Source organism: Gavialis gangeticus, unplaced genomic scaffold (assembly GCF_001723915.1).
Source record: "Gavialis gangeticus isolate Ggan-Ray unplaced genomic scaffold, GavGan_comp1, whole genome shotgun sequence".
Lineage (NCBI taxonomy): Eukaryota > Metazoa > Chordata > Crocodylia > Gavialidae > Gavialis > Gavialis gangeticus.
The window spans coordinates 57,001,573-57,014,431 of NW_017729031.1; the positions used below are offsets into that span (position 1 = coordinate 57,001,573).

The 12,859-nt window shown below is 45.5% G+C and overlaps 2 protein-coding genes across 2 annotated transcripts in view; one reads left to right on the top strand and one right to left on the bottom strand.

The window, feature by feature from the left end:
- The window catches only part of CIR1 (corepressor interacting with RBPJ, 1), a 43,814-nt gene extending 31,310 nt beyond the window's left edge, over positions 1-12,504 (bottom strand). Inside the window, exons 1-7 of the mRNA XM_019522941.1 lie at positions 12,326-12,504; positions 7,242-7,336; positions 6,366-6,439; positions 3,090-3,100; positions 2,942-2,997; positions 2,479-2,527; positions 1,806-1,923 (exon numbers count right to left, since the gene is read on the bottom strand). Of these exons, the coding sequence (XP_019378486.1) occupies positions 1,806-1,923; positions 2,479-2,527; positions 2,942-2,997; positions 3,090-3,100; positions 6,366-6,439; positions 7,242-7,336; positions 12,326-12,397 (475 nt within the window). The 5' untranslated portion in view covers positions 12,398-12,504. The remainder of the gene's footprint in view (positions 1-1,805; positions 1,924-2,478; positions 2,528-2,941; positions 2,998-3,089; positions 3,101-6,365; positions 6,440-7,241; positions 7,337-12,325) is intronic.
- Positions 12,505-12,556: 52 nt separating this feature from the next.
- The window catches only part of SCRN3 (secernin 3), a 20,840-nt gene continuing 20,537 nt past the window's right edge, over positions 12,557-12,859 (top strand). Inside the window, exon 1 of the mRNA XM_019522948.1 lies at positions 12,557-12,751. Within this exon, the coding sequence (XP_019378493.1) occupies positions 12,575-12,751 (177 nt within the window). The 5' untranslated portion in view covers positions 12,557-12,574. The remainder of the gene's footprint in view (positions 12,752-12,859) is intronic.

Below are 12,859 nucleotides of genomic sequence, written 5' to 3' on the forward strand. Positions count from 1 at the left end.
GAGTAGTGAAGGCAGCTGGCTCCAGCGTGTTGAGCTTCTCTCCACCAGCATGTGAATGTGGAAACTGAATGTGCGCTGTGGGAAGCCCTGGTGATAGAGGCGGCCTGGCTGGGCTGTGCTCCTTGCCCTCATGTGCAGTGCTGGCCAGAGTTGCACACCACCAGGCACCAGCGACCCAAGCACCCCTGCCTACTGCTACCATCAGCTGAGGTTGTGCGCCATGGGTAGGAGCAGGGGGGTGCCTACACCTTCTCACTGTCCCTCACACCCACAACCTGCCCACCCAAGCTCTGTGCTGCTGCCACCCCCCTGGGCACAGGCTTCACACTGCTGCCAGCCCCATGGTCCGTGCTCCCACCCAGCTGCAGCTCCTCTGCTGACCCTGCCCCCATTGCTCCCCTACCTGCTGCCCAGAGCAAGTGAGATGCGGATAAAGTGTAGCAGGTCCCCTGGCAGCTGCAGTGGCAGCAGCAGCAGCCATGCTCAGAAGTTGTGTGCTGGCTGGGCTGGGCCCTTCTGTCCACAAGGGTGGAAGTGAGGTGCAATAGGGTATGTTGGGGTGTGTATAGTGGGCGCCTTGTGAGCAGAAGGGCTTGGCGGAGTACAATTAGTTGGTGGGTACCAAAGGCCAGAAGAAAGTGTTTGGCAGGCCAAATCCAGCCTGTGGGCCTTATTTTGCCTGCCCCTGTTGTTAGCCCTTGAATACAGGCTTAGGATAACTGCCATCAACTAGTAGGCTATTATTAGGATGGTACAATTTTCAAACAGTGCCTAATACTGTAGCAACTATGGATGAAAACACACCATTTCTTTAAACATTTTCTGATGTTTCACCCCACTGAACCATTTTCTGCCTTTTGGAACCAGTCCAGCTAGATATAGCAAGGGAGTTGGTATGCTAAGAGAGAACTCAACTCTAATCTATAGCTTCTCTCAGAACATTACCAAGGGTACTGACTGCAAAGATCTTAATGAGCATCTGAACTGAAAATACAATTCATTCTATCACCATAACATTTTGTATGATCCAAAGTGGAACGTCTCAGTATGAAGACCCCTTGTTTTGCTTTGTTTGTTTTTAGTACGTGCCCCTTTCAGGGCATCTAGAGTCGCTTACAGATTTGCTATTATGATTGCAAAAAAGGGTTAAGATGTCACAATGTTGGTACAAATGACTTTTTTAATTGCTGAAAAAAAATTAGTCATCTTATTCATTTAAAATAGTGTCATACCTACTAATGGAGAAAGACCAAATAATTTAATATATAATTGAATGCTGAAAGCATATTTCTACTCAACAAGCAAAGTGACAAAAAGAAATTATTACTTGTGAATTATTTGCCTATTAGATCTATGAAGTGTCTAAATATTTAGAGGGAAAAAATCCATTTTCAGTCTGAATCAGTGTACCCTTACTTGTCCTTGCTCTCGGTTTCAGTCTGAATTGTGGCTGTATGATTTTGATGACTGATCATACTAACTTGTTTAACACAAAAGTATCTTCTTTTACATCTGATATAGGGAATCAGGCTGCTTCAGACCTAACTGCCCATGAAAAGGGACAGAGCAATGTCACCACAATATTCAAATGATTTTTTTCAATCATTACTAATCGGATCTTTTGAATCTGAAATATGACTATCGTGATATTATAAAAGGAAACTGCATTTGAATGAAGAATCCTTGCTTATTTCATCTGTTTGAAGTAGGATGTAATCATATATCCCTAATTTAGAACTGAGAAACCTGTAACAAGTCTGGTTACTATCTTTTCAAAACATTTAAAATACATTCTTAATGCCTACCTGAACCATCACTGGAAACTGAACTTGCATTAATTCCAGAAAGACCAAACAAAGGACATTCTCGGTCAGTGTTTACATGGCCCCACTTGTGGCATTTAATACACCTCACATTCCGCACCTAAAGAACAAAGAGTATTGATGGAACTGAGCTAACAAATCTTCCCGTCTTCTTGTACAGTGCTGTCCAACTTCTGAGTGGCTGAGGGGGCCACCCGCCACATGAACCAATGATCTCCTGTGCTGCCCCAGCTGTACCATGCAGGTCTCTTGTGCGTACAGACATGATGCGGTCCCTGCCCCAGACTTCCCAAGCCCTATGACCAGAGGCTTTTTTGGCTCCATGAGGTGCACTGCTCCTCTCCACCCCCAGGGGTGGAGACAGGCAGTGGGAACTGGAGGTGGGGACAGCCTGGGGATTCTGGAGGCAGCAACAGGACAAACAAAGGGGGGAACAGTACCTGGATCAGGAGCCTGGGGGCCATGATTTAACTCCTCAGGAGTTGCATGTAGGCCCTAGCCCACCAGTTAGACACTAAGTACTGTTTTAGTACTTAGGCGCAAAGCTTATAAATTGATTGAGAGATGAGGAAAATTAAAAGTCCACATAAGTGCCCAGTGACAAACATCTGACATATTCTTAAGATCCCCACAAAGTGAAATTTATGTAACTTGCCTGGATACCAAATGGTTGATCTCTGATATTCATGTCATCCTTAGCATATCTGTTACACACACACACACACACAGAAAGAAAGATTAAGTTTTCAAGACCGAGTAACAAATAGAAATCAAATAACTAAGAAAAGTATCATATCCATAGCTACTACAAAAAGTGTAGTACAGAGGATGCAAGTCTATTTCAAAGCCATACTTAAGTGTCAAATAGTAAAACTGATTTGCTGAAATGTGAACCCAGAACTCGGACAAGAGACAAAACTAAGCTGACAGACTAAGTGATGTATTCCAACATTAGAAGCTTAACTGTGAAACTGTGATAGCATAAGAGAAGTAGAAGGCAGTAAGATTAGCACTTAATAGATTAACCAAAGGAAAACCACCTCCCAGGAATAGTCCAGAAGAAAAAGCAAATAAAGAGAGGTCTGTATATTATCACTAAGAACGGATTTTATACTTACTTTTCTCGCGGAGCTACTTTCTGCCATTCAAATTTGTATTCAGTCTCTCCCTCTTGCTGTAAAAACAAACACAGCAGTATGGAAAATCCCATATCACATTTCAAAAGTAAGTAAATAAAAAGTATTAAGAACTGACTTATTGAATTACCTCTTTCGTTTCTTGTTTGAATGTCAGAAAAGTATGAGGAAAAAACAACAAAGACTACATTAATCATACACTCAATAGATTGCTTATATATACTTTGAAAATTAAATATGAATGGTTTATATAATAATATCACTACCTATTGTCAGGAAATACTTTACATTAAAAGATCAATTTAGTATACAACTAACCTCTTGTAAATCAATATTACAAATACTGAAAAATAACAAACATCTAATTATATAGCTGTGGCAAATATATACAGTATTCTTTCTTCTCAAGTTTTTCCAACTTTATTCAGAAGTACTTCAGTGAAGTCATATAGTTCTTCTGCAGTTTGTTTTTCAGTTCTACATTTATTGGTGGAAGCAAAGTATCAAAACCATCTGATGTGCCAATATCTAGGACCTTAATTTTGCTAGTGTTCCAAAACTTACATTTTACTACAGTGACTAGTTGATTTCAATAGGTAGTGTGTAAATGTTTGCAGGACTGTGTTCTGTATTTGAAATAAATGTTTATAAAGGAACATTATTTAACAAAATTATATTTTTCATGTGAACACATTTCTTCTTAAATGGAAATTCCAAATATATTACGAAGACTTGAAAGCCAGAAGCACCAATCCTGTAACTTAAAAACATTGTTCGTTAAAGTATGGTTAAGGAATTTTTAGGGCAGGGGCAGACACAAAAGTTAGGCAGGGTTTTGCTATTTGTCGGCTGTTCTATGGTAAATGCCTATATTGCATTCCAGCCTCACAGTCTAGAGTCACCTCAGCTTATATTTCATCTAGCACTGGGCAAGAGCACTCACACTAGTAGTTTCTGTGGACTAGCAAAAGTATGGCAAATCACTGCCCCATTTTCCTTTGTGGTTACTAGTTTGTTGCCCATACTTTCAGAATAGGTTTTAAAAATATCTGTATTTCTGGATAACCATTTATCTGCTTCCCACAGGGGCTGCTACCTTAAGGATACAGCAGAACGTAAAACTGACATAGTTTATGACAACAATAAGATTTATAGTTAGCTAAGTGTTTTTTCTCTGCTACTCAATTATTCTGACACCTTGTCAGGCTATATGTTCATTGCTTAGTTTTGTGGCTCTGTATGAAAAAGCATTTCTCACTAAGGATAAATCAGGAGATCAGGGAAAACTAGCTCCACAGGGAAAGAGAATATAGTGTCTACAAAATACCATCAGAAAAGTTAGGAAAAACAAGACTTCCCATATTTTGATAGTAATTTAAAAAAGTAATTTTAATGCTAATAATAAAAATAGAAGTTATTATATTTGTGTCTGAAAAAGATTAAATTGGCAGTGTTTTAAGGATTATTTTAAGAAGTCTTTAAGTTAAATAAGAGGTGTCAAACATATGGGCTGTAGGCCAGACCTAGCCCATGGGGCCCCATAATCTGGCCCCCAGTGCTGTCCCATTGACCCACATGCTGCACTGGACTGGCCCTGTGCTACAACTGGATCCTGGGTACCATTGCCACCCACAGCTTTTGCTGCAACTGGGTCCCAGGTGGTGCTGCCACTTCTGGTGCCCACTTGGGCCAGCATCCCAAACCAGCCTGGGTGGGTGCTGCATGTGCTGGATCAAACATGTAAGCGGGGGTATCTATGTGGCTGATCTCGCTCATGGACCAGCCTTGTGCCAATCACCTGGCTCTAGGGGACAGATGAATTCAACACCCCTGACTTGAATTATAATTATAATAAAATATAATTATAAAACATGCTTAAAAATAAAAAAAATCCCACTGATTTCCAGAAATTTCTACCATGGATTCAGATTTTTTCTGTTCAAAGTTTCCAGATACGACCAACCCATTGAAAGCCTATTTCGTAAATGTTTCATAGTAGCTAAGGTCAGCAGGGACCTGAACAGATCATCTAGCCTGCCCTGCTGCCCACTCACCAAGCAGGTGGCCCTCCTCTGAACCCTCTCCAGGCTGGCCACATCCTTTTCGAAGCGCGGCACCCAGTACTGGACGCAGTACTCCAACTGTGGCCTGACCAAAGTCGCATAGAGGGGGAGAATCGCCTCTCTGGACCGGCTTGAGATGCACCTTTGGATGCATGACAAGGTATGGCTGGCCTTGCTGGCTGCAGTCTGGCATTGGCAGCTTATGTTCATCTTGGAGTCAATAATGACTCCAAGATCCCTTTCCGCCTCTGTGCTTTCAAGGAAGGAACTCCCCAGCCTGTATGTATGCTGTGGATTCTGTCTCCCAAGTTGCAGCACCCTGCATTTGTCTACGCTGAACCCCATCCTATTCTCGTCTGCCCACTTTTATAGTCTGTCTAAATCTGTCTGCAGCCTCTCTCTCCTTTTACGTGTGTCCACCTTGCCCCACATCTTAGTGTCATCAGCAAACTTGGACAGCGTGCTTTCCACCCCCTCGTCCAAGTTGCTGATGAAGATGTTAAACAGCACGGGCCCAAGGACCGAGCCCTGGGGTACCCCACTGCTCACTTCTTGCCAGGCTGAGTACAACCTGTCCACTGTGCAGGCATCAATGCCACAGTCACTTAATTTATTGATGAGGATGGGGTTTAAACTTGCACATTCCATTGTAATTTCTTTTTTCTTCTCCCCTACCTCTTCTACCTTATTCATGCCACCCATTAAACTTTTAATAATGCCCAACATATAAAAAAAGATACTAGTAGTTTTTTAGACTTCAAAGCACTGCAATAAGTAAGGTAGCCCAATACTTCATAATATAAGCAAATTAAAGGAAGGTGCCTAACTTCACCAAACTAACTGCGCAGATGGAAGTTTTCTAGGTGTCGGTATCAGACTGAAAGTTGTTTGGAACCTGTTATATTTTTCAGACATGTTCAAGAATCATATTAGGGTTAAATGAGGGTCTACCTTCTCCATTTCGTTGAGTTCTAGCATGCCTTAGAGCAGAAGCTTAAGACTCAGCAGAAGAGCTACCTTTGTGTCAAGATGTCTCTTCTTGTTGCCATGAAACTTTTATTTTTCTCTTCCCACAGGGAAACTGTTCCCCAATTTCTTCTTGATCCAAGATATTAAAAAAAAAAAAAAATGAGTAGTATGCGATTATGTCGTTAAGAATCGAATACATACAGCATACACACAGTGGGAAGAGGGAGTTAAATTGCAATTACACAGGAAACTTTTAATCAGGCATTTCCTAGTTTGACTGCCTATGTCTTTGCAACCTCAATTTTTTTTAAAGAAGTTGTGTATAAAATTCTTTTTTTCTTGTTAGCTGTAACAAAAGAATGAATCAGAAGTACCTTTCTTTGCTCCAGGTGGGGCCTCATACATGAAGTTAAGACCATTTTTCACACGCTCGTCACCCATAAGCAATCTAAAAATTAAATGGATTTTAGGACACAGGATATGAAATATCCACATTTTAAAAATAACTCTTTGGAGGACTAATGTAAAACACACGAAAGAGATTCACAAAGGAATTGTGACATTTCACAATTTCTTGTCTGTTAATCTTAATACAATGAGTTAAATATCAAAAGAATGTAGACACTGATCAAAGACTTTGCAGACAATGCTGCACAGCATAACAATGAATGTTTTAAGTCAATTCTGTGTTAACCGCACTGTGCAAAACAGATATGCACAATGTAAATGTAGAACCATGTAAGGTTACCTGTTACCCCAAGCAGAGAATGTAGTACGGCACTTACTCAAATACACAAGGAATATTGGAAGAGCAAGTAGGAGAAAAAAAGAAAGTTCATAAAACACACTCATGACCCCTCAAGCAGACTCAAATTAGCAAATCACTGTCCCAGAGGAATGAGAACTCTTTTCCGCTAAGGGGAAATTTAAGAGCTGGTACAGGAGATGCTTCAAAACATCTGAGGGTAAGCTGCCTCCTTCTGTACATCGCTACATATCGGTAGTGGCCAACCTTTTTGGTAGACATGCCACAGACTAACCCCACATCCTCCTCAAGTGCCACTCTGATTCCTTTCCCATACCCAATCTGCTACTCAGCTTTCTGCCCCCCTGCCCTGTGCTCTCTGGTCTGCTTTCTGCTCCCTACCCTATCTGCCACTTGTGGCATCCCTGCTGCAGGTTGGCCAACCCAGCTATATACAAGGAAAGAGAAAGCTACAGTTTTGTTGGTTCTTCTTTTTAGTCCTCACCTATTATCATAAGATTCTTGTTCTTTAAGATACTGTTGCATTAGCTCTTCTTGTTTCTTCTTATCATAAGATATTTTCTGTTCTGCCATCCATACCTATATAAAAAAAACAAAAAACACACAAACTAGTTAATTACTTTCGTTATAAAAATAAAACATTACTGCACATAAAATTACTTTAGAATCAATATACTTTTTGATAACATGTTTAGAATTATGTTTTTACCAAGTCACCACTTATGCAAAAGAAAAAGTATAACCATAATAAATCACATCTGGAAAAATAACATCAGTGCGTGCTTTGTCTGTACAACAAACGAACATTATGTTACAAATATTAAGTAAGTGTGATGCAATTCCAAAGACATTTTTTCCTGATTGTGTATATACAATTAAAATTAAAACATGTATTGCAATGGGATAAGACTTATGGAATTCTAACCAGCAGGATTCCAGTAAGCTAATAAAAGGAAATCAACGATATGCAAGGGTATTAAGCAGAGGTAATATCATCATTCAACATCAGCTTGTTTTCCTCTATTGAGATCAAACAGAAGTGATAAAAATGGACTTGTCAATTGCATTACACCCCTCTCAGAACATGGCAACAGCAGGAAGTAAGGTGATCTGGGCTGTGAGAAGCAGCTGGAGGTATGAATCTCAGCAGGGTAGGAAAATAAGTCAGTCCCAAAAAACCATGCCACAACATCCTTGTGGGTCACAACAGCAGCCTGAAGAGCAGAATAAACCAAGAGGTGGTGAGCTGGCTGTAAGCAAAGCTTTGATGGCTTAAGAACTCGTAAGTTACTTAACCCCCCTCACCCACAGGGAGAGAAAAGATGCTTCTGTGCACTCTTTCACAATGGGTATGTGCAATGCTGAGCTCAGTGCAATTAGCAGGCAAGCCAGTCACTGGTTTGGCTTGATGCTACACTTTGATCTGAGTACCTATTACTAGGCATGTGCGAAACAGGCCATATTCAATTCAAATTCAGCCCGAATCAGGGGACAGTGATTCAATTAGTTGATTCGGATGACTGTCCCCAATTCGATTCAACTGAATCTGAAGATTGATGCTGATTCAGAGAATCAGCGATTTGGCCATAGACACAGCTTTAAATATTTTTTCTACATACCTCGAGGTACCAGGCACAGCTCCTGAACACTGCAAAGGTGGGGCGGATGGAGCATCCCACAGGAACATGGAGGGCCCCACTACGTGCTTGGCAGCAGACCCAGAAGTGGACCAGAAGTGGATACTTCCAGGTCCACCGCCAAGCGCATGGGGGACCCCCCTCCGTGCCCTCCAGGCTTGGCAACTGGCCAGGGGGGGAGCCTGGGTGCCCCCCCAGACCCAGGAGGCACCAGTCACTGAGCCAGGGGGCCAGTATGAGGGTGGGAGCAAGGCACCTATACCAGCCCCCAACATATCCCATTATGCCTCACTCCCACCCTTGTGGATGGAAGGGCTGGCCCAGCTAGCATGGGTGAGGTTGCTGCTGCAGGCTTCCCTGGTGTGCCGTTCTCTCTAGGCAGCAGATAGGAAGTGGGGAGGGGAAGCGGCAGCTGAGTGGGAGTGCGGAGCCAGGGGGATGGCAGCAGTGCAGAGCTCAGGTGGGCAGGGTGGGCGTGTAAGGGGGGAGGGACATGGGGACTTTCCCCCATGCCACACAGCCCTGGCAGGTAGCAGGGCAGCAGCAGCCATTGGGGTGGTGATCTGCTTGGCGATGGTGCCTGGCAACTGCTTCCAGCCAGCGCTGCAAGGAGTGCAGCTCCTGCTGAGCCTTTTGTTTCCCTGGCACTCCCTGCACTTGCAGGGCACAGGAGGGAAGCCCGAGACACTGGAGAGGGCTGTAGTGGCAGAAGCAGCCAGCTCCAGAGCCTGGGGCTTTTCTCCTGTCCATACCAAGCGTGTGGAGTGCTGGGGAAACAAACGGCTCAGCGGGGCTACACTCCTCACAGTGATGTGCAGAGCCAACACCCGTGCCCTTGCCTGCTGCTGTGTTGGGGGGGGGGGATGCAGGGCGGTTCCCACACCCCACACAAACATATCAGCGTTGCCTGCATTGACTGCAGGAGAGGACTGTATTCCAGAGACCAGTGTATTCCAGAGCTACACACCCACACCCCACAAATGCCACACAACCACCCAACATTCCCTATGCCCCCCACACAGCCACACCCCCTCACAAACTCCCGCCACACCCACCATAAACACTCCCACACTCTCCCCACCCACACACCCACCTACCCCCACACACACACCCAGCCACACCCCTCCACATAATATAAAAGACTAAGAATTTATTTTTCAGTTATTATGCAATTACCTCTATATACAGTACACAAATACAAATCACGAAAAAAATATTTTCTGTAACAATGTTATAGTAGGTGTTTGACTTCTAGTGTATGATTTGATTTTTTCTGGTTCTAAGATGGCAGCCCTGCCTCCCCCCGGCAAAGCAGTATTTCTGGGGGGGAAAGGGAGGAACTTCTGGTGGCAAATGCCAGGGGTGGGGCTTCTAGTCTCAAGATGGCAGCCAGGAGGCAGGGCACCTGTCAAGGGGCAGGCCTACCCATGCGGCTCTTGACAGCTCGCCAAACTTCATTAAGCAGCCCTCTTCCCAAAAATCATTGCCCCCACCCTGCCCTATGCAGTAGGGCCATACAAAGCTTTGGTCTGATTAGGTGGCCGAATTTCCGAATTGAATCATGAAACCCTTTAATCTCTCTGAATCAATTTGGGGGGTCCGATTTGATTCGGAGTAATTCAGAGATCTGGACATAGATACATCTTCAAATATTTTTTCTACACACCTCAAGGTACGAGGCAGCTCACGAACGCTGAGATGCTGGGACAGATGGAGTGTCTCACAGCAGTACAAGGGGTCCCCAGCACGCTTGGCCGAAGACCCAGAAGCACACCAGAAGCACTTCCAGTCCACTTCTGGGTCTGCTGGGGAGTGCGCTGGGAGGCTTCCCTCTCGACCCCCTGGCTCAGTGACTGGTGCCTCCTGGGACTGAGGGGGCACCTGGGGTCCCCCCCCATGGCTGATTGCCTAACAGAGGGTGCAGGAGGCACCCCCTGGTGGACCCAGAAGTGGACTGGAAGTACTTATGGTCCACTTCTGGGTATGTCGCCAAGAACACTGAGGAGCCCCCTGCGCTCCTGTGAGACGCTCCATCCGCCCCAGCATCACAGCGTTCATGAGCCACACCTGGTATCTCAAGGTATGTAGAAAAAACATTTCAGCCATAGACACAGCTTTAATTGCTAATTCTCTGAAGCAGCATTGAATCTTCAGATTCGGCTGAGTCGAATTGGGGACAGTCATCCGAATCAACTATCTGAATCGCTGTCCCCCGATTTGGGCCAAATCCAAATCCAAATTGAATAGGCCCATTTTGCACACCCCTACTAAGCAGACATTTTTCTTGTATTCATTTCAGCCAATGAACCCGTTGCAGGGTCAACCTTTTTATTTAGCCAGTGTAATTTCCTATCTTGTGATTGTAAATTTTAGCGCACAGTAGTCTCATTTAATATAGGTATTAGATGCTATCCTTTGGGCTGTTAATTTCACATATAATATATTCATCATATATTGATTTTTATGTGCAAATTTAATCTCACAGAAAAATACTGACCACTTTCCTTACATTATGTATTATGCCAAAGTGAAAATGCAGTTATGACAGAGTCACTTGTTGAAAAAAAATACAGAAATCATACTCAAAACTGAACTGAAGTTACAGAGGCTTGACCCCAACTATAGGAGCATGTGGACAATAACAATTCCATTGTAACAACTTATACTGGCATAATTGCACAAGAAACTAACAGTTATGTCTGTCCACAATGGAGTTATTCCAAAACGGCTATTCAGGAATAGGTATTCTTAATAACTGAGTGTGGGGATACTTGTGTATTAAGTTATAACAGAAAAATAGCACTTGCTTTAGAATAAAAGCACATAAATAGGAAGTTCTTCTGGAATTGTATTACTGCATTTTAACTGAACCAGGCATAATTTTCTACGCAGATATGATCCACGTGAAAAATCTGTCTTGGGCAGAAGCTTGAAGAGTGTTACTGGTCTGTGATACGTTGAATAACTGTGTTAAAGTATTAAAATAAAAAGGACAACATACTTCCTTCCTGCACTACTCTAGTAACCTCCATATTGAAAAGTTAGAAAATATCATTTTCCTACTTCTGGTCTTTTATAGGGTGCTATCTATTACTTACAGTGCCCCCAACCATGATTTGGACCTCCCAGTACAGGCTGAAACCTGTAACCTACAAACGTAGATATGTCAATGACTGCAACACCCAGCAATAGCATGTCCACAGAGCTGTTATGCTAGGAAATTTGCTATTTTTTAGATTTGCTTTGCCAACGGAAAACAAAGCTGAGGACTATGTGCGCAGTTTGCTGATGCTGATAAATGGGCTTCCTTAGGGAGTCACGAAGGAATCACAATTCTTTGAATAAACCTTCCTGCAAGCTCTAGTGTCTCTTCCCACCTCCCCAACCTAGCTGCTCTCCTGGTCTGACCCCAGCTCTTCTGCTGGAAAGTGTCCACCTGCCACTGCCACTTCTGGATGTAACACAGACAACAATAATGCCTAGAAATGCTCCAAGCTGGGGCCTTCCACAGCCAGGACAGCCCTGCAGCCCAGGTTCACTCAGGCCTGTGTGTGCCCCTGGAGGGGGGACAGGTCATGACCCACACTCTCCCCACCAGGGCAAGCTTGAGCTGCTAGAAAGTGAGTTATGGCCCCCGGAACAGCTAGCGGAGGGGAGGGGGGACCGGTTCCTCCCGGGGGGCCAGGCGGGGTCAGCCTCCCCTTGCCCCTAGGGTGCCCGTGCGGGGGAGCAGGGGACCAGCGGGTCACACTCTGGCAAACGGGCAGGGGAGACCAGGGTCTGTCCCTCTCCCGCTCTTTAGTCCCTCAGGAGCCCAGGGAGGCAGGGAGAGACCCGTCGGTCCTGCCCGGGGGGCCACAGGGTATCTATCTCTGGCGAGGTGGAGCCCGTGCCCGGGGGGGGGGCGTGTGTCCGCCCGCGCCGTCCTCACCTTCTTGATATTGGACTTAGAGGCTGGGTGAAAATCCTTCTTGCACATGAAGTTGGCGAACGACTTCCCCATGATGGCGGCGGCGGGCAGCGACAGCGGCCACAGCTAAGAGCGCCACTGCCCCGAGCCCAGCTGCGTCCGTACGTCCCTCCCGTCCGGCCTTGTGCCCCGCTTCCGGCGCGGGGGCGGGGCTTCCGGCAAGGGCGGGGCCCCGCGACCCGGCGGCCCCGCCCGGGCAGGGTCAGGGCCATGGCCGCGATGGCGGGGTTGGGGGAGCCGCGCTCCTGCGATACGTTCGTGGCGCTGCCGCCCGCCACCGCCGGCGCCCGCCTCATCTTCGGCAAGAACTCGGACCGCGAGGCCGGCGAGGTGCAGGAGGTGCTGCACTGCCCCGCCGCCCGCCACGCGCCGCGCGCCCGCCTCCAGGTACCGCCCCGTCCCGTCCGCTCGCTAGCTGCACTAGGAGCAACACCCCCGCTCCTTCAATGAGCGGGCGGGACTGCCCGGGGGGGAGGCAGAGCCCAGCTACCGGGG